Source organism: Pelobates fuscus, chromosome 10 (assembly GCF_036172605.1).
Source record: "Pelobates fuscus isolate aPelFus1 chromosome 10, aPelFus1.pri, whole genome shotgun sequence".
NCBI lineage: Eukaryota > Metazoa > Chordata > Amphibia > Anura > Pelobatidae > Pelobates > Pelobates fuscus.
This window is the reverse complement of record NC_086326.1, coordinates 1173959-1196595: the sequence shown is the minus strand read 5'-3', so window position 1 is coordinate 1196595 and position 22637 is coordinate 1173959. Positions and strand designations below refer to the sequence as shown.

The following is a 22637-nucleotide window of genomic DNA, read 5'->3' as shown; positions in this document are numbered from 1 at the left end:
CCTAGGGTGTTTTTTTAGGAAATGGTATGCCTTTGTGAAGTAATTGGTAAACATAACCTACTAAAAAAAATCCAAAGTGGGGCATGGACCCAGCGCAAAAATTCTAACTTAAATGGCTGTGTCTCAAATGTGCCCCATCAACGTTTTCATATACCTGGTAAAGGTACATACGGGGGTATTGCTCTACTCAGATGACATAGCGGAGCAACATATGATGTATTATACTGTTGTAGCACACATAAGGTTTGCAAAATTTATATTACAAATCATTGGTCAAAAAGGCATAAAAAATGCTTATTACCACAACACTTGGTACAAGCCAGTGGAAAAATGATTTCACGCTAAGGTTCAAAATATGCCTTTTGAAATACTCTTGGGTTTCTTCTTTAAGAAATGGTATGCCTTGGTAGGGTAGTGGGTATAATCAAAATAATAGCAAAGGAGTCTTTATGATTCTTCCTGAGCCCCCAAAACTTCCTCCTAGAGGCTTCAGGTGTCACAGCATACCGGGCCATCAACATATACTTCACCCGCTCATAGTTGTGTATGTTTAAGTCAGGTACTGCCCGGTAAGCCTCAGCTGCTCTGCTGAACAATTTGCTGCTTAGGATGGCTGCCCATTTGTCTCTGTCCACGTCTTCCAGGGCACATTGCTTTTCAAAATCCTGCAAATAAGCATCTACATCTCTCTATCTACAAAGCTTTTAAATGCAACATAATTCACCTTTCTGTGTTGCCCTCAATTACTGGATCCCGGTAGTGATGCTGCATCTCCTGGGTATATGTACATTCTGGACTGCCGTGCTGTCTGAGTTGGTGTAACTTGCTCCATAATTTGGACAATCAGCTCCTGTGGGGAATTTGGTCCCAGCATACTGAGCCGTCATCTTGCGTCTCTCTGGAACTCTGCCTCTTTCCGCTGCATTGCTGGCTTGGTTGCCCTCCATCAGTTCGGCTATGATTGCTGATTTCCTTTTGTTACTTGCCAACCGACCTCGAGCTTTCAGCAGATCTTTTAGTGTTGTTTGCTTGAGGCTTTCGTACTGCTGGGCCATTCACTGCTCTTGCTCACTTGAGTTCCATTCGAACGTTAGATCCCGTCACTTGCCACCGATTGTAACAAACTCCTTGTATTTCATATACTCCGTTCGTTCGTATACTCCCAAAATGCTAAAGGCTTAAGTAATTATAGTCCGTTCGCATAGTACGTTCATTCGTACTCTCACAAAATCCTAAGGTTGTGGGGGAAAAAAATCAATCGGTTCGCCGTTCGCATACCCAAACATCTGTCGAGACTTAATGAACTGTAATGTTTTATTATGGCCAGATGGCCCACTTATATGCACAGACCCCCAGCCATGGGGTCTCAAGCAAAGACATTGTAAAACACACCCAAAACACTCCCACAACATCTCCCTGTGTCTGGGAGATAATTTTGTGTACTTTGCTTAAACTAATTATCTCCCAGGCACTAGAGTTACAAAGTATAAAACATAAAATATTAGAAATACACATAACATCTGAACCCCACAATCATTATATCCCCGGATAGCCTGGATCTGAGCACCCAAGTTGTCCAAATAGCGCTCAGATCCCACAAACACAGCCGAACCACTACAGCCCCTTCCCAAATTAGTTCCAGAAAAAAAGTGGTAGCAGTCGGTCACTTTCAGGAGTTCAGTAACGAACAAAATGTCGAACGGTTCTCCTGGCGATTGTTCACCTAGTTCCTGTGAACAATCCTACTGAACAGAACTCTCATGTCTGTCGGGAAAAGAAGCAGGCGTTCGTGTAAAATCACTGGTGTTCTTGAGGTCGAGTGTCCGACTTATAGTTCTAGACACTTGACAACCAAGTCCCACTGTCTGTGTTTGTGCGACAAAACAGCCACCGTTTTCTCCAGCATGTGTTGTTCGATTATACGAACGGCGGCATTACAGGGAGAGCACTTAAGTCTGTGGTTTCTTTGAAGTTCAATAAGCCACAAGGGAATTAACTGGGATAATAAAACACAGTATTCTGTCACACACCCATTAATTACAACTGATTATAAAAATATAATTTATTGTGACTAATAATAATAATAATAATAAGTAACATGTGCGACAATATCAGTAAATATTTAGGTGTAACAATAAGTATACAAATATGGCAACAGTTATGACACAATAACCACCATTTAAGATAGCTTAATAGCAACATATCCAGTAACAGGAGTAAATTTATAAAGGAGTTACATGCAAAGTTACAAATAATTCCTCTATAATTGAATTAACACTTATTCAACAATGTTATAGGAAACCTTTTAGCGTTTTAGAATTTATTCACACAGAACGGAACACAGTGACAAATTGCAAAACCTTAGATACTGTCAGTTTGCTGGAATCACACAGAAAATTAACTAACTTGCTGCTGGCTACAATTCTAACAGGCTAAACACTTTAATATTGTAACTAAAAGATACAATGTTTCTCACACAAATCGTCAATTTAACTTTCCATCCAGTAATAAAAAAATATTACCAAGTAAGCTGCACTGCAGTTGGTTAACCTTTTTGATTAAAGATGAACTATCTCTAAATTCAGATAGGTCAATATCTCTGGATAATAGCTTGATATGCTAAACTTGGCAAATTACCAGTGATATTATGCACAATTCTTATTCAACTGCAGATCGAATTTTGAATGATACACAACCCCTCACCTAAATATGGTTTAAAAACGTTACTAATCCAGGTATATTTCTGCTTTTAGTAAAAAGTAATTCATTTCAATTAAACCAGCATATTTACCAGTTTCTTTAGGCTTGGAGATATAATCCCATGAATGGTGTGTTTGGATAGAGAAGTGTAGAAATATAGAGAGAGTTCTGACTAGCAAGTCCCAGAAGTTCAGTTTGAGAGATCCAGTTGTGAAAGATAGAGTGTTAAGTGTGTCCAGGGTGTGTTTCTTTGTCTGGTCTCAATTTTTAAAGAATTTCTTATCTTAAAGTTCTTTAATTTAAAGTGACTAATAGGATTAGGTGTCTAATGCATCCATCAAGCTAACTGTCAAACGTCAAAAGATTTTGTTAGACTTGCAGTCTACTTTTTGGGCCATAAAGTATATTTTTGATGCATTTGGACTTTGGTTCAACTCTTTCTTACAATGGGTTCTTATAGGAATCACGTTAAATCAAAAAAGTGAAATTAAAGTCTGGTTTTCTTAGTTGCACTGTCTTATTGTATGGAGCCAATAGGTCTGTTCTATTAGTAATATGTAACATGTGATATATCCATGTCGTTTACACACATTCAGCTATTAGTTTGATAATATTGAAATATATTCATTAACATTCTATCTATGAATATTATTAACATGGTACTATTTGTAAGTGATATAGTTGGCATAGTGTGGACTCTAACATCAACAGAACCAAGATGTATTTGTTGTTTACACAATAAAAGGATTATTGCAAAAGACCTGTGAGTCTAATATATATCTCTATCTATCTGATATATACATGCGGGCTGGGCTCTTTCAACGCTCCCTTTTCTAAACACTTAGCTTTCTTGTAAGAAGATACCTTATCTCTGGTCAGTGTTTAGATAGTCCCATTCCACGGCTTCAGCGCTCAAATTTCAACATGGATATTCGCATTGCGCTGCTCTAGTGTACGCTGTTTGTTCGCATAGAGCCACTCCTTCAGATATCCCCACAGGAAGTAATCGGGAGCTGAAAGGTCAGGCGAACGTGGCGGCCAAATAATATGGGAATTTCTTGAAAATATCCGCTAGCCGAAAAGTTGTCTCAAGAGGTTCGTTATGGCCCTGGCTGTATAGGCACTTTCCCCATCATGTTGAAACCACGTTTCAGGAGGATTTTCCACTACAGGACATAAAAAAATTTAAATCACATCTCACACCAATAAAATTGCACTATTTTTACATGTTGTTCCTTTGTGATGAATCTCCCAAAGCTGAGTTAAAATATCTACCTGCAACAACAAAAAAGGGAAATTAAATCATTTAAATTTATTTACCTGCCAAATCATACTCTGGATTTTGGCCCACCATGTATATGCACATTGCAAAATATTACACAGATGCTTAAATACATGAATTCTTTTTATATATAGGAATACAAAATGTTAATGATTTTCCTTTAATCTATTGGTATTTAGTTGGTTAACATTATTCCAGTCTGAGAAATGCAAAGTTTTAAATGTAAAGATAGGTTTTGCATGTATATACCTTACAGGTTACATCACTCAAATGCTTATTGTCAAATGGAAATAAAAACTCTCTCATTTGAATTTGCACAGCACAGCAGAGAGATAAAATAAAGAGTCAGAAAGAGAAAGAAAGATACTCCAGCAGGCTGAATATTGAAAATAGGAACAGGAAAGAGGCAAATCAGAAATCCTGAATCAAATACTATTAAATTAGAACTCCAAGCAATGTCTACCGGAACAGAAACAAGTGTAATAATCCTGGAAGGAGAGACAATATTGCCTCTCAGTATCATATCACTGGAAACCTTTATCGGAAGCTTGGTGAATGGCTTCATGGTCGTTGTAAACATCGTGAATCTTTTACGATATGGAACTCTAAGTTCTTGTGATTTAATTTTGACCTGTCTTGGCATATCTCGCTTTTTATATCAGTGGTTATTCTTCTCCGTCTGCTTTTTTATCTGGACTAATGGTTTAGCATATTCAGGTTCACATTTAATTATTGTCTTTGTAATTGTGATTTTCCTTAACAATACGAGTCTCTGGTTTGCCACCTGGCTTTGCACCTTATACTGTGTCCGAATTGTTAATATTAACTGGAGCATCTTCATCATTCTAAAAAGGCATTTCGACAGATGGATCCCCTTCTTGTTGGGTGCCAGTACTGTAATATCAATAGTACCCAGTATAATTCTTGCCTGCTTCTCTCAAAAACCTGATATGAACTTTCCCCTTCAACAATCCGCCAATAACACTACAGAATTGACCTTCTCCAAAACACAACAGATCATCTTTAGCGCAACTTGCACCTCGGGCACCATCCCACCCTTTATCATTTTTTGCATAGGGATTAGGCTGATGGTGGGTTCTTTGTGGAATCATACACAGAGAATGAAGAGTCAATGTAAAACGAGTTTTAGAAAACCATCGATGAAAGCTCATTATGGAGCAATACAGTTTATGGGATGGTTCTACCTTTTTTATCTATTTTCTATGGTGGGCTTTAATACCTTTGTGTTAGGAGGTGCAACTGATCCGTTTGTTGCTCTATTCTGCATTTCTGTGGTTGGAGCTTACCCGTCCATACATTCCGTGTTTATTGTGTTTGGAAATTCTAAACTCCGCACAACGTTCATTAAGCTCCTGAGAAAGGCCAGATGCTATTTCTTGAAATCCCCTCAAACTGAAATGGTAGCAATATAAAACAACTTGATACATGTTATTTCTTACCGTCTCATCCAGACTAAAGGCTGCACAAACTGTATAACTGATATTGTACCATAATCTGATTTTATGGTTGTTACCGTTTTACCGTTTTGTTTTGTTTTCCTTTGTGCTTAGTCTTTGTAATATCTCCATCACGGGAGAAAGCCACTGACTAGTCCCCACTCTCTACCTTATAAATACCCTCCAACCTTGTGTTTTCTTCATAAGCATAAAAATATTTTTTCAATCACTGAAAATATTGCTGAGTGGATGTGTCTTTTTCTTAAATAATCTAATGAACTGGAATTTTATTTGTGTCCCTTCCAAAGAACAGGGCTTTACTCTACTGCAATTCAGAGTCATGACAGCATGATCTCCAATCAACTGAAGAAGAAATGACTCTTTGTGAAGAGTAGGATGAACTCATAACCAATGCAGTTGAATTTCATGGTCGAGAGCTATCGGTTCATTATAGTAGTTCAAGCTTTGCAATGTGAGATGGTTACACCAACTATAGGGATATTCGGAGGGCTGGACGCTGGTGGGTTTATTTAATTAACTGGATCCTGTCACTCAATCTATGAATGTGGTTTGGCTTTCTATAGTAAACAAGGAAGAAGGCTAACTGTGTTATTAGGTCAATAATGTGGTCGTTAGTTTTGGTACCATTAGTTAGATTTTTGCCTTTGTTGGAAAGTTTAGAAATAAAGCATACTGGAGAAAAATGTACTGAATGTTAAAATGTATTACAATATTTAATATGATAGTATTGGTACATGCTATGTGGTGGACTGTGTGCTCGGTGAGAAAATGTGTGATGTGATTAAGAGGTTTGTCTAAAAAAAGCTAGAGAAATGGATGATTTGGCACTTGAGATGTTTGGACAGGAATTATTAGGTTAAGCAATGTGAAGGCACCATCGTGGTCAGGATTAAATGCTCGCACAAATGTAACAACGCCAACCACATAAAAAAAAAGTTTGAAGGGTCAATATAGGCATAAAAAAACAACTTTAGCTTAATGTAGCAGTTTTGGTCTCTTCAGTCTGACTGTTCAAAGATGTGTCATTTAAGAATTAAATCACTTTATTACTACAGCCCTGGTCACATCTCTCTGCATGTGACTTACTGTCAGGCTTTCAGTCTGCTTACCCGACGGCTCGGTTCAGAGTGCCACTGACGGACGCGGCCTGCTTGCATGCAGCATGTTTATATATGCGACCGAATGACCTACGTGATTCGGTGCATATCAATGATATCAGGGGTCAGTTTAGGAGGGTCATGTACCCTCCAAAGAATAGTGGTTAATTCTAAACAGAATTCAACCAATTACTGTTAAGTAAGGCCAATATGTGCCTACCTCTCCCATTCCTGGTTGTCCTGTTGTGGTTTCTTGGTAGCCCAATAGTGCGTTCTCCTTGTGATTTGTTTGGTACTTTGACTGGCTCTTGTGTATCGTTTTTCCTGACCTCCGTACTCTTTTGACCTTGGTTTGATATACTGTTTATTCGTATAACCCAGCCATTCTAAGGACTGTTATTACTGATATTTCTGTTTGTGATTCTGTCTGTGTGTTCGAGGTTCCAGAATATCCTGACACTTACACTGCCTTCCTAAACACTTCATCTAAAGCAATCTCATGTTTAAATGTCCTTTAAGGAATAATGTGTTTAATTTAGAATTTCATATCTCCTGCTCTGTTATAGCCTTCTAGAGCATCCTGGGTGTCATTAATGTTCAATTTACAGAGCAGGAGATACAAAGATCTGATTGAAAAATTAAACCATTTGGTTTTCATGCAGGCTGTGTCAGTTACAGCCAGAGGAGGTGTGAGTAGGGTTGCGCAAGCAGAATCAAAGGGATTTAACTCCTAAATGGCCGAATTGAGCTGTAAGATTGCAGGGGCATGATCCATACACAAAAACTGCTTCATTAGACTAAAGTTGTTTTGGTGACTATAGTGTCCCTTTAATGTTTTGAAAAATGACTTACAAAGCTCACATGAAAGTGAAAAACAAACAAACGAATTTTAAAAAAATAAGTAGTCTTTGTATACTTTATTGCCTTCATAACGGAGTGGGTTCACTTTCTTATTGCCCCCATCTATAACTTCCAACCTTTCCCAACCCGTACTGAGGTCTATAAAACTGGGGTCACTCACTACTTCAGCACTGAAAAAGCTAAGCAGGATTTGGGCTAGGAACCTCAAAGATACAGCATGCATGAGGTTGCTGAGTGGTTTAAATCTCATGGATACAGTAATCAAGCCAGGAAGGCCAAGAACAGGAGTTATATATGGGAAATATTGTTTGTTCTGATCAGAGGCGGCTCTCTAATTAGGCAGTTTATTCGGCCGTCTAAGGCCTCATGCTGGCTGGGGCCTCGCGGCTGCCTAAACCACCTGAGGGCAGACTGTGTCGGGTCCTCAGTCAGTGACCGAGGATCCGACACCAGGAGGAGGTCCGGTGGCTTGCCCGCCGGGTATGCCTCCTGGCTGACCGCAGACCATGTGTCTCACGAAAACTGGCCAATCAGAGCATTGCTGCGGGTTACCACGACAACGCTCTGACAGATCTCGTGAGATTTCATGATCTGCAGCTCTGCGGAGCTGCAGACCGGAAGTAATGGCCAGCGGACCACCAGGGAGCCCACACTGGACCACCAGGCAGCCCACACTGGACCACCAAGGAGCCCACACTGGACCACCAGGGAATAAATTAAGGTATGCAGTCCCCCCTCCCTCAGTATCACCCCCCTTCAGCATCACCCCTCCTCAGCATCAACCCTCCTTCACCATCACCCCCCTCTCCCTCCGTCTCATCACCCCACTCTCCCTCCGTCTCATCACCCCACTCTCCCTCCGTCTCATCACCCCACTCTCCCTCCGTCTCACCCCATCACCCCCTCACACACTCAGCCTCCCCAGACACATTGTTAGCATCCCCTCTCACTGTCACCCCCCCCCCACACTGTCAGCCTCTTCATGAAACCACACTCACATTAACCAGTCCTAATCCTGTTAATCTCACCTGCCCTCACTCTGCCACACTCGTCCCTCCTACCATGCCACAATTGCCCTGTCCATTTACCCCCTTTGCCCTGTCACACTCTCCCTGCCACCCCTTTACTCACCTTGTCACAGTCACCAGCTGAAGACATTCATCATACACACACAGAGTCAGGAAACATAGCTTTGCCATAAACACAATGCACAAAGGCTACAGGCAGACCCCCATACACACAACACACTTTAAGCAGCTACCCCATACGCATACATGCTCCCAGACAAACGCAAACATGCTCACAGAGACATACATTCACACGGATACTCTCGGTCAGACACTCTCAGGCACATACACAGGTAAACAGTGCATCAATGTGTATATGTGACTGTGTGCATGTATAGCAACTCTATTTTTTTTTACTTTTTTGTTTGAGTTTCGCCCAAGGCCTCATAAAGTCTAGAGCCGCCACTGGTCCTGATGTTTCTTTTGTTAATCCTTTGTGGATCCCAAGAGTAGGGGGTGCAACCTACTAAACCCCAATTCCATTTTTTGCTTTTAGTTCTAAACTATAGTGTTTGATCTAATATGTGGAAAAAGTGGAAATAAAAAGTCCTATTTCTTTACAATGTTTATATATCCACACACACACAGACACACAGACACACAGACACACAGACACACAGACACACACAGACACACACAGACACACACAGACACACACAGACACACACACACAGACACACACACAGACACACAGACACACACACACACACACACTCTCTCTCTCTCTCTCTCACCTTAAGGGTACCATAACATTTTTTTGTCTTGCTCTTTTAAGAGGATCCACTTTATTCTGTGTCCTTAATTTAGATACTACTGCAACCATTTTAAAGTCAAGGCTTCACTACCTCTTGTCATGCATAACACTAATGCTTACCGTGTGTCATTCCGTATGGGAAATGTGTCGTTTTACATGTAGAGTTAAAAAATAATAATAATTGGGCAGACTTGATGGGCCGAATGGTTCTCATCTGCCGTCGCATTCTATGTTTCTATGTGTGTGTGTTCCATTTACTAACTTTATGGTATATAGGGTATACATCAATATATACAATAATTCAATATTTACTATCTACGCAAGTAAAAAAAATGTGAATCAGAACTCATAGTGGAAGAATCAGAGTTACCCAGGAAAGCTCCTCAACCAGTCCATCATATGATGCTTTAAATCTGAGTACTTTGTCACGGATATAGACAGGCAATTCATGTATTTGGAAATTATGTCAATATCATTAATGCAGGTGATTAATGGTTAACCCATTTCCTGCACCATGTCTGTCCGACAAAAAATGGCCATTACCAACTGCGGAAGTACCTGGTACGTCTGATCGTAAATCCCCACTTGTCAGAGCTTACCTTAGTTGGGAGTCCAATAGGCAGAGATATATGCTCACCCTTGCAAATAAACACAGACCAAGGTGGTCAGGTAAGAATTCACCTGCCTGTGAGTCTGTGCACGGGGGCTGTGCAGGATATTGCTCCAAGTCGCAGTACAGTACATATATAATGTGTGATGAAATGCCTTTTGTCACTGGATTTTTAGGTGACAAGCTGCCCTTTGCCCCTGGCTGTTAGAGGAGCCTGATTGCCAGCCTCCTGCCTCATGACTATGGCCCTGGGTTGTATGGCCCTTTACAAACATTATTTGGGCTAATGGATTTATATTGTGCTGCTGCTGGCCCTTTAAGAACTGCATTGTGGCTTATGGACTTTTATTGGACCATGCTGGCCCTTTAAGAACCGTCTGGGGACATATTGAGACTTTGTGTGAAAATGCCCCTTTAAGACTATGTCCCCAGACCTTTAAAATACTTTGTCTATGGCTTTCTCCGACTTGGTTCAGTAAATGGGGCTTACTGAACCAAGTACTGTACAGGCGGACCACCCAGAAGTGGAAGTGTGCAGGCAATTTACCTCCCAGGCTGGGAGGCTGCTGTAGGTAAATTGCTGAGCGCTGGGTGGCCGCAGTTCATGCAAACCAACACGTGGCGGCGGCCATCTTTGTTCATTCGAATGAGGTCAGCGGTGTGTGTAGCCAAATTCATGGAACTGAAATCGGCTACACATTTCCGCAAACACCGCTGACCCTTACCTTCTCCTACACTAAACTTTCAGCTGCAGAGACTAAGTCCCGTTCGGCAGTTTGACCTCACTGCTATACTAAGCTAAATGCACGAACGGCCCCGTTCGGACATTCGAATGGGACATTTTTCTGCCTGAAATAGACTGACCGCACAGCCCAAATCGATGGAACTGTTTTGGGCAGGAAAATGTGCTTGCGGTTGGAGATAAAGGACTTCCAGCTAACTTTTGAACTACTGGAGGGATTTGTATGATTTACGGTTATGTTCATATTTAAAGTATGCTGATTTTGAATATGTATGTTTTTTTTTTTAATTCTTTATTTTTGACGTGCAGCAAGATATCATGGATATGTTACATATTTAAGATAATAAATCACATATACGGTTATCCAGCAAACAAAATGAGAAAACAGCACACATTTTTAAATACAAGAAATATGGGAACAATACCAGGCTGGCACTTGCTAGGGTAGTCATAGGAGTGTCAGTATGCATTAATCAAGGCAGGTCTGGTGTTCAGTTTAGGCTTGCACCGGTAGGCGGCTGATTGTAGGGATATTAATCTATTCCATTAACTGACCGGCATTGCTTTAGAGCCCCATTACCTTGGGGGGGGGGGGGGGGGGGGGGGGGGGGGGGGTTGTATTATAAGTGGGCACAGCCATCGTGTATTGCTTAGGGGGGAGATGTTTCTGGTAGGTCCTCATTAATTGAGGTCATGCATTGGAGGAGAGCAGAAACGAAAACTTAAGCATAACAATGAAAAAACTAAAATCAGGTTACAACATTAGACGCTGCAGAGGTGTTTGATTGTCCCGGGTTAGCCCTGGGTATCAGGGTCTCTTCACCTATTGCCTGGTGCGTTCCTGGGTGTGAAAGGCACCACGTTATTTGTGTCCCTGTGTGGGGGACATATGAGCAATATCTGGGGCTGGTTGGTCGGATAGTCCGAGGGCTTGAAAAAAGCCGGGTGCACCAGTGTTGTCCTCCAGTCTGTGTTCCTTGCCGTCACAGTAGGTACACAGCATGCGTGGTATGCCCCATCTGTAGCGAATCCCAGTTGCCTGTAGTTGCTGAGTAATGGGACGCAGTGATGCTCTCCATGCGAGAGTGGCTCTGCTGAGGTCGTCATAGAAAGATAGAGAGGAACTTTCAAAATTCAGTGGTTGTCTGTCTCGTACGGCAATCACATCCCGCAGAGGAGCTGTTGTGGGTCCGCAGGCGCGGCCCACTCGGTATATCCCCTCAGTGGGCATCAATTTCACCTGCTTGGGTGGTAGTAGTGAGGATAGTAGGCGTCTGACATACTGTGGTAATTCATCAGTGCTTATGTCGTTGCTCACCCCCCTAATTTTCAGGTTGCGTCGGTGCTGAGTATCTTCCAGGCCTGCTACCCAGCGGGCGAGTGTGGCATATTGTTGTGTGAGCTGTTGGGTGAGTAGGACCGCGTCGAGGTGAGTCTGGCGGGCCATCGCGGCTTCCTCTTCAACTGACTTCATGCGGCCGGAGAGGGTGTGCATGTCCTCCCGGATCTGTGCACAATCAGCTTGAAACATTGTACGTAGTTCTTGCAGGAGGAGTTTAAGGTCGCCCTTGGTAGTTGGGGCGCTGTCTGCGTCCACCTCCGTCACCCCACTTCTTAGCCGCAGAGGCCCTGGCTTCTGGAATGGGGTCTGGAGCATCATACTCCAACTCACCCGAGGAGCAGGAAGGCGATCTTTGCAGCGGGGCCGCCATCTTGGGCTGCGGCCTAGTGCGGAGCAGATCCCCGATATCATGGGATCCCTCGCTTCGTTCCTGTCGGGATTTGAGGGTCTTTTTCCCCATGCTGGTCGGAGGCGGCAGGTGTCGACCGGGCTCCGTTTTGGGCTTTCTGCGCGCCTCAATGTGGGCTCAAAACAGCTTTTCTCCTGGAGCTTGTCTGAGATGCGACTTGGCATGAAGGCTGCTAGCTCCGCCCCCCGAATATGTATGTTTATTGTGAATATGATGCATATTTTTAAAGTTACAGTGTATGTATAAAAAGTATATTTTTCCTGCCTGTGATAATTACTTTAACCCATTGTGTTCAGTAATTAAATCACAGGCAGAGGGGAGGGGAGTGTTTTACTGTAATGTACGTGTTTCATTGGTTGTTCTACAAAACCCTGTGGGCGGGACTGTATGTGTAAAACCTGCATAAAAGAAAGTCCTTTGGTGCCCATTAAAGCAGATCATCTTGTACCTTCATGAAGTTTCGGCTCATGTTTGGGGGATTGGAGAACTACACTCTGGGGATTGCTATAATCACTATACTCCCCAGGGTATAATCACTAAGCTCTGCTAAGAGCTTGTTCCTGTTCCTGCTCTCTGGAATTCGGAGAGGTCGACCTACTGGACCCTGGTCTTGGGTCCAGAATGGGTGGAGACGGCGAGACCCCAACCAAGCTGCGGCTGAAAGCACTAGGAGCATCCGTCAGCGGAAGGTACCAGGTCGGGGTGCCAGCGGTTCAGTTACATAATGCATATATGATTTCATTATAAATGTATTTTGAGATATATGTGTATATACAGGTGATACTCTAAAAATTTGAATATCGTGCAAAAGTTCATTTATTTCAGTAATGCAACGTAAAAGGGAAAGCTAATATAGGAGATAGACGCATTTCATGCAAAGCAAGATAGTTCAAGCCGTGATTTGTCATAAGTGCAATGATTATGGCTTACAGCTCATGAAAACCCCAAATCCACAATCTCTCAGTAAATTAGAATATTACATGCAATCAATAAAACAAGGAGTGTACATAGAACAATATCGGACCTCTGAAAAGTATAAGCATGCATTATGCATATGGACTCAGTACTTGGTTTGGGCCCCTTTTGCAGCAATTACTGCCTCAATACGGCGTGGCATGGAAGCTATCAGCCTGTGGCACTGCTGAGGTGTTATGGAAGACCATGATGCTTCAATAGTGGCCTTCAGCTCTTCTGCATTGTTCGGTCTCATGTCTCTCATCTTTCTCTTGGCAATGCCCCATAGATTCTCTATGGGGTTCAGGTCAGGCAAGTTTGCTGGCCAATCAAGCACGGTAATCTCACGGTCATTGAACCAGGCTTTGGTGCTTTTGGCAGTGTGGGCAGGTGCCAAGTCCTGCTGGAAAATTAAGTCAGCATCCCCATAAAGCTCGTCTGTGGAAGGAAGCATGAAGTGCTCCAAAATCTCCTGGTAGATGGCTGCTTTGACCCTGGACTTAATGAAGCACAGTGGACCAACACCAGCAGATGACATGGCTCCCCAAATCAACACAGACTGTGGAAACTTCACACTGGACTTCAAGCATCTTGCAGTGTGTGCCGCTCCATTCTTCCTCCAGACTCTGGGTCTTTGGTTTCCAAATGAGATGCAAAAGTTGCTCTCTTCAGAAAAGAGGACTTTGCAACAGACCAGGTCTGTTTTTTTTTTTTTTAACCCAGGTAAGACGCTTCTGACATTGTTTGTTGTTCAGGAGCGGCTTGACATGAGGAATATGACATCTGAAGCCCATGTCCAGGATCCGTCCGTGTTTGGTGGCTCTTGGTGCACTGACTCCAGCCTCAGTCCACTCCTTGTGAAAGTCCCCAACACATTTGAATGGAATTTCCTGACAATCCTCTCCAGGCTGCGGTCATCCCTGCTGCTTGTGCACCTATTTCTTCCACACTTTTCCCTTCCACATACCTTTCTATTAATGTGCTTTGATACAGCACTTTGGGAACATCCAACTTCCTTCGCAATTACCTTTTGAGGCTTTGCCTCCTTATGGAGGGTGTCAATTGTGGATTTCTGCACAACTGTCAGGTCAGCAGTCTTCCCCATGATTGTGATTCCTACTGAACCAGACTGAGAGACCATTTAAAGGCTCAGAAACCCTTTGCAGGTGTTATGGCTTACTTAGCTGATTAGAGTGGGACACTGTGAGCCTAGAATTTTGCACCTTTTCACAATATTCTAATTTACTGAGATTGTGGATTTGGGGTTTTCGTGAGCTGTAAGCCATAATTATCGCACTTATGACAAATCACGGCTTGAACTATCTTGCCTTGCATGTAATGCGCCTATCTCACATATTAGATTCCCCTTTTACATTGAATTACTGAAATAAATGAACTTTTGCACGATATTTTAATTTTTCAAGTATCACCTGTAAATATACACACATGTATGCATATACATACACACACACATATACACACACTACGTGTGTGAGTGTATATATATATATTTATTATCTGCCATTCATGGCAGCATCACTTATGGGTTAGCTCTGCCCCCAACAGTAACAGGATAGGAAACAATTAATTAATTATAACCAGACTGTAGGCATAAAAGGTCCCTCCTCCCTCTAACCCACAGTCTTTATTTCTGCGCTTAAACAGGACAAACAGGAATTTTTCTCCTATAAAATATTTTTTTTGAGGCCACCTTCCAATGTGCACCATGGGTCCTTCCAGATGAAGTTCAGCTTCTCTTCATCTGAAGAACTCAGTAATCAGCCTGCAAAATCAGGACTACCTGAGTTAGGTACATATTAGTATATGTACCACAGCATTGGAGTATTAACCCCTTAAGGACACATGCCATGTGCGACATGTCATGATTCCTTTTTATTCCAGAGGTTTGGTCCTTAAGGGGTTAAACAAGCTATTTTAAAAACTTTAATGATGTGGGGTCGGTGATATCCTTAAAAATTTTTAAAGCTAGTAGGCCAATGTTTCCGGTTCACTCTACCATAAAATAAATAATTTCCCAAGAATGGCAGAAACCAGAGAGAAAGGTAACCCTGACGAATAAAGCATCCAGACTATATCCTTATTCAAAAGAAGATTGCAAAACCTGGAACTCTGTCCCTAAGATTCACGCAGCAGTTATCCATCTGGCTAAAAGACCACTCTACCCATTGACTCCACGGCTTATCTGAGGGCGCCTATGGAGAAAAGGCTAGATGCCAATCTTATCAAATCATACCTAGAATTAGGATCTGCACTACATCCAGCAATAGCTTTAACCACTTTGTCAAGAGCCTTTAAAGTGTGGTTAGAAAATTTAGAGGAAGACATTGCTAAAGGAGTTAGGAGAGATAATCTTTTGGAAGGACTAAAAGAGTTGAAGTTGGCTACTGAATTTTTTTCCGAAGCCTCATTGGATGTCACTAGAATGGTGGCTAAAAGCATGGGCCTGTCCATTGCAGCAAGAAGAGCATTATGGTTGCACTCCTGGGGAGCAGACTATGCCTCTAAAGCTTCCCTGTGTGCTCTTCCATTCCAAGGAGATCTTCTGTTCGGTAAAGTCCTCGATGAAGCTATTCATAACGCAGCTGATGGGAAAAAAGCTTTTCTTCCACAAGGAAGAAAATATTGTTCTACCACATGGAAAGATATGAGGTACAGGGACCGTTCCTTTTCGTGAAAGCAGAACATGTAAGCCAGGGAAGGAATATTCCAGACCCAACTGGAGAAACTATCAGACACAGTCAAAATCATCTAGAGGAAGGGGATCATGGATTCCAAGTAAAAACTTCTAAACCTTTGCTGGCCCAGCCAGGAATCACAGGAGGAAGCCTTCATTTCTTCCATCCTGTCTGTGTCAGAAGTGTGACAGATTCCTGGTTCCTATCAATTTTGGCAGAAGTATACAGGATAAAATTCCAAACTTTTCCGACAAAAGATATCTTCATCCAGTCTCGTGTAGCAAAAGGAGAAAAAGAAAAGGCTATGAGGAGCTGCATATTGAAACATCTGGAAGACCAGGTCATAGAAGATGTTCCAAAAGAAGAACAATCAAAGGGCCACTATTCCACGGTTTTCCTGGCCTCAAAACCACAAAAGAAGTGTAGACTTATTTTGGATCTGAAAAATCTAAATTCCAGAATAAAAAGAACATTTAAGATGGACTCCATTTCCACTATTATACCAAACATAAGAAGGGGGGACTGGATGACTTCAATCGACTTAAAGGATGCATATCACCAGATCCCAATCAACAAATTTCACCACAAGTTCCTTCAGTTCTATGTGTTTGGAAGACACAACCAGTTCAAGGGGCTTCCGTTTGGGTTAAGCCTGGCACCGAGAACATTCTCAAAGATCCTCATTGCTTTGGTTGCAGTTATCTGAAAGAAAGGGATAGATATCTATCATTATCTGGATGATTTTTTGATTATAGGTCCATCCCACCAGATTGTAGCCCTCCACACTCAGGTGACAGTAGAACATCTAATAGACCATGGGTGGAAATTGAATATGGAAAAGAGTATTATGATTCCTACTCAGAACATGATATTCCTGGGTGCAGTCATAGACACTATAAAAGGGAAAGTGAATCTATCAACAGAAAGAATAGAGAGGATTCAGGTGAAGATCGGGAATCTTCGCTACAAAGTAAGCATAACGGCAATGGAGTTTATGAGCCTTATTGGCTCTCTTACGTCAACCATAGGATTAGTAAAATGGGCTCACTGGAACATGCCATCCAATCCAAATGAAATTCTTAAAAGACTTCAAGAAACGAGAGTCCAACTGGGATCAGAAAATTTGTGTCACTCGGAAAACATTAGACAACCTTGGTGGATGAAAATCAAGAACCTATCTCTGGGCTTTCCATTAGAAGACCCACCACGGAAGACAGTAACCACATATGCAAGTCTCCAAGGATCGGGTGCACATTTAGAAGAGAACTGAATACAAGGTACATGGATGTCAGAAGAGAGAATGGTTCATTCAAATCTGAGAGAACTAAGGGCCATATTCTAAGCCCTTTTGGGATTTCAGCAGTACCTAAAGAAATCTTGGGTGAGAATTCAAACGGACAACAGAGCGGTGGCGTCCTATATAGAGTTGAGCGGACACCTGGATGTTCGGGTCTGGCAAGTTCGGCCAAGCTTTCAAAAAAAGTCCGGGTTCAGGCTCGAACCTGACCCCCAAACTTGACCCCGAACCCGAACCCCATTGAAGTCAATGGGGACCTGAACTTTTGGGCACAAAAATGCCTCTAAAAACTCCTGGAAAGGGCTAGAGAGCTGTGTAACGGCACCCCCAGGCATAAAAGGGTTAAACAGCCGTTTAGAAGATCTTCCCCTTCCAGAGATACAGGCACAGCTACTGCAGAACACCAAACTCCCGAACTGAATACAAGGGAATGCTCCAAACTCCCGAACTGCATACAAAATAGCACTCCAAACTCCCGAACCGGAACCTCACGAATAGCTGCTAGCAATCAGTCTCTATCAGCATACAGTAAATCCCCCCCAGACCAGACAGAGCTCCGTGTTGAGGGTCAAGCAGTGGTCTGTTTATTGGCACTAAAAGAACCTTCCTTTATGATGGTTTCCCTTAGATAGGACCACCCACAGGTTGTTACAAAACAACCAATCATACATGTACCTTACAGAAAACAATCCTCCCCTCTGCCTGTGATATAATTATGTTACACAAGGGATTAACATAATTATCACAGGGGGGCGGAGCCTGGGACTGATCCCGACAAGACGCACATTCTGCTAGCTCCCGCGGAAAACTAACTTTAACCGACAAAAAGGTGAAATTGCACAAAAAATACCAACTTAAAAAGAGCACTGATCGAACTAGGGCGCCGGAGGAACAAGCTGATGCCCTTCTTCCAGCCCACGAGGACCGGTAAGGCCAAACGCAAAATTCAGGCCTACCGCCAGCCCACACTCCACACCCTGGAGACTTACCTCGACGGCTTCTGGGGACATAACGAGCCAAGAGAGGAAGGGAGGAACCCGGCGACACCCGCGGACACCCCAACAACAATGTCACGCCGCTCCCAGAAAGGCCGGCAGAGCTCCCCAGCAGAACAACCCGGCATCGGGGAACTGCTGCAATGCAAGGCTCCACCTAAGATGGCGGCGGAGGAGTCCTCCACTGCACTAAAGCGGCCCACGCTGTCAGCCTCACCACAGGCAACCCCTGTACCAATGACGCAGCCTCAACCCACTGACCAGCCACAGGCAGCACAAACACATAAGATGCAGCCTGCACCTTCACCCCAACCACAGGCGGCCCCAACAGAAGGGACACAACGGGTTAAACTCCCAACACTTCAAGAATCCGCCACGGAAACTGGGGAACACACCCTGGCCACGAAACAGGATCTTCAACTATGGATGCAGGCACTCCAGGATTTCATAACCGCGGACATAAGCACTATAAAGACAGAGGTACGGCAAAACACAACCAGGATAAATACAATGGAGGAGAACGTATGTGACGAAACCAATCTCGCCACATTGTATTGGAGGAGCCTGGTTGCCTGCCTGCTGCCTTTGGACTATGGCCCTGGGAGATTGGGCCCTTTACAAACAGTATTCGGCCCTAACAGAGTGCATGTCACTCATTCTGGCCCTTTAAATACAGTGGGGCCATTCGGTACTTGCCCTGTGTGAGCAGTGATACCCCCCAGATGGCTATGCCATGGAGCCTATTCATATAATGAAAGACTATGGGAAAGACTTTGGCTCCATGGCAATTAAATTGTATTTGTGTGGTCTGCGTGCCATTCACCTAATAATGTGCACGCAGACCTGAGCTATCTGGGGATATGTTAAATGTCTGTGTTTAATGTATAAAATGTGACTTTATGTATTTTAAAGAGTTTTATGTTGTTTTGCAACCATGTGGTTAATGGAGTCTGCCTCTAGTCCTGGATAATTAGATTCCTTCTCCAATTATCTCCAGGGCAGAAGGGAGGAAGCCAGGATGCATTGTGGGGATGTTTTACTTTTACTGTTTGAGCCAGGGGGAATAAAAGATACTTTTACTAACTTTTGAACCCCTGGTCTGATTCATGCCATTTTTTAATATGTTGTTCCCCTGAATGGATTGATTGAGGATATGTATTTTTATGTGAATGTGAAGTATGGTTGTAAAGTTATGAAAGTTATGTAAAAGTACATTTTGAACTGTACACATAATGGGATTAAGTGTCACACTAAGGGGAGGGGATGTGTGGGAGGTAACATCTATGTTATTGGTTATTTTATGCCTCCCCCTGGGTGTGGCCTGTATGTGTACTCATGTAATAAAAACCAGGCTGGGTGCCCAGCACCTCAGACCACTGCTTGACCCTCAACACGGAGCCTTGTCTCGTTCTTGGGGGGATTCACTGTATGCTGTTGGAGATTGACTGCTAGGAGTGTAAGCTGATGTCTGCTTTTCCTATTCATCTGCTAGCAGCTATTCGTGAGGTTCCAGCTTGGAGTGCTATCTTATTCCCTGGTATGCAGTTCGGGAGTTTGATGCATTCGCCTGTATCTAGTTCGGGAGTTTTGATGTTCTGCAGTAGCTGTGCCTATCTGAGAAAAGGGGATTATCGCCTAAACGGATTTAACCCCTCATATGCTGAAACGGTCCGTTACAACGTAGCTCAAGTTACAGGTGACATGTCCCACCTCCAAAAAACCTTGCATGATCTCCAAACGACCCAACAGGCGCTGGCAGCGCAGATATCCGCCAAGGGGGACCACCTGCGCCGCACCCATATCAAACTCCGGGGGGTACCCGCTACAATCTCCCAAGCCGAAATACCTCACTACATCAGGAGGCTCCTGAACACGATCCTATCACCCCAAGCTGCCCGAAAAATCACCCTACAGGGCACTTACCGCCTACCACCTGGGCCCAACTCGCCTTCCGCAGGAGCAAGAGACGTCATCATCTGCTGCACCACTACACAAGATAAAATAACCATACTAACGGCAGTAAAAGGCAAGACACCCTTGAGCTTTGAAAATGCCCAATTACTTTTTTTCCAGGACCTGACAAGGGCAACCCTGCAATGGAGGAAAACGATGCACACATTAACCAGCCGCCTGAGGGCAACAGGAGTGCAGTATCGCTGGGGGGCACCCAGGGTCCTGACAATCACACACAATGACAACACCTACAAGGCCACGTCAGAGGCGGACATACCTGCTATACTGGCTACGCTAGGACTCACAGAGACACATAGGAGTACGGGCGGCTCATCTCAGATGGGGGACCCTGCCACGGCGTCCTCTTTTGTACCTCGACCCTCGGGGAGTTCACACACAACTCCCTGACGCAAACCTGTACCCCATAGCCGGATCAATGAGAACTCAGCCGCCTACACCAAGGACATGGTCCAATAGGTCCTAACGGACTCTTGATTTGCAACTGTTTTTTGCAACTGTATTGTGTGCAATTTTTCCTTTGTATTTGATTTGTTTTCCCGTACACTCACTTGTTTATGTCGGTTTATACCTCTTAGAATGTAGCCGGGCCCACCAGCCCACATATAACCTCAGAGGGGACACGCAGAGTACAACACAACTCACCCTTCCCCCCCCCCCGCCACCCCCTTGATTAGGGGTACCTACCAACGCGCTACACAACACCACAACGAACATCACATAGCATCCCGTGGTAACCAGACACGCTGTCATGATCTGCTCTGCTCTGTTCTATGTCTGGACTGGGCGTCTGGTATCCAGTACTCCTTTTACTATTCTTGTTTAGTATTTCTTGGTTTTTGGTTTTCTATTCTGTGTCTGGTTTTCTTTATTGCTGGGTTTCTGGGTTCATTCTTATATTCCGTCCCTGGATTTCACAGTCTCTTGGTTTCATTTAAATGTTTGTTTTTTTGCCACACCCGTTGTTTTCCATTTTCCTTTGGTTCCAGAGTTCCTGCAGGCAGCTGCTCAAGACTTCTGCCCTTTCTTGCAGGTAAGTACTATTGGTCTAGTATGGTTCTTTTGGTGAACATTAGGCAGTGTAGGACCTGCCGAATATGGGGTACATTGGCGTTGTGGCAGGCTTATGCAATGTATGATCATATAGTGTAACTAAATCCCCATACTTTTCTCATTAGTGCTTAGTTATGCCTCCTCTTGTTTTGCCTAATATATCTTGTCTTGTTTTAGTTTGTATACCCAGTCCATGTACAGTCCTGTCCAGTCTTGCCCATGTTATGTTCATGTTTTCCTCATGTCTTGTGTATATGTTCTGGGTTTAGCTTTCTATCCTTCTCTGGTTCTGGGTTCTACTAGTTTTGTCTTGTTTTCTTGTTTGGTGTCTATCCTAGCTTTTTCTTGTTTTTAGAACCAGGTCTGTAAGTCAGTACATAATTGAAGTGAGTCAGGAATAAGGACCAACGAGCTTGTCTAGAGGATAAGCGCTTAGCCTCCCCAATATAGGACAAGTTTTTGTGGTCCGTCAAAATCGTAATAGGGTGTAGGGTCCCCTCCAACAAATGTCTCCACTCCTTTAAGGCTTTAATGACTGCTAACAGTTCCCTTTCCCCGATGTCATATCTGCTCTCAGGCCCAGAAAATTTCTTAGAGAAGAAACCACAAGGATGTAACGGTTTATCCACCCCTAACCTTTGAGACAGAACAGCCCCAACTGCTGTCTCAGAGGCATCGACCTCAAGCAAGAAAGGCAGAGTCGTATCAGGATGGACTAGAATGGGAGCCGAGGCAAAAAGTTCCTTGAGAGTCTTGAAAGCACCAAGAGCTTCCTTAGACCAGAACTTAGTATCAGCCCCTTGTTTGGTCATATTGGTAATAGGCGCAATGATAGAGGAGTATCCTTTAATGAAGCGCCTATAGTAGTTGGAAAAACCAATAAACCTTTGGATAGGTTTGAGTCCTTTGGGCAAGGGCCCTGTCGTAATGTCAGGATCGGGACAGGGATCCAACACGCAGAGTACAAACAGTAGCCAGATACGTATACCGGACCTTAGAATGGCCGGACTAACGTAAGTAGTACAGTATAGAATGGTCAAAGACAAGCCGAGGTCGAGGGTAACAGAAGACAGGTAAGCGAGAGACAAGCCGAATCAAGGGTAACAGAGATAAGCAGAGTAAGGTAAACAAGCCGGGTCAAAACCAAAAGGGATAATAGAATACACAAGCACTGAGTGACTAGAGCAAGCTAGAACCACGACAGGGCAATGAGCAAATGAAAGAAGCTCTGTTAAATACCCTGTTCAGAGCAGTAACCACGCCTCCGAGGCGTCCTGATTGGTCCTGCAGCAATTGACTGACAGGTCGTTCCGGGGGAGTGTCCTGATG

The 22637-nt window shown here is 43.5% G+C and overlaps 1 protein-coding gene across 1 annotated transcript; it reads left to right on the top strand.

The window, feature by feature from the left end:
- Positions 1–4437: 4437 nt before the first annotated feature.
- On the top strand, positions 4438–5415 carry LOC134575522 (taste receptor type 2 member 40-like). The gene has a single exon (XM_063434820.1). It carries the CDS (start codon positions 4438–4440, stop codon positions 5413–5415), a length of 978 nt encoding a protein of 325 aa, XP_063290890.1.
- Positions 5416–22637: the final 17222 nt, after the last annotated feature.

Excerpts from the sequence above, each read along its gene's own strand:
- LOC134575522 (XM_063434820.1), top strand. The coding sequence starts at position 4,438 with ATGTCTACCGGAACAGAAACAAGTGTAATAATCCTGGAAGGAGAGACA.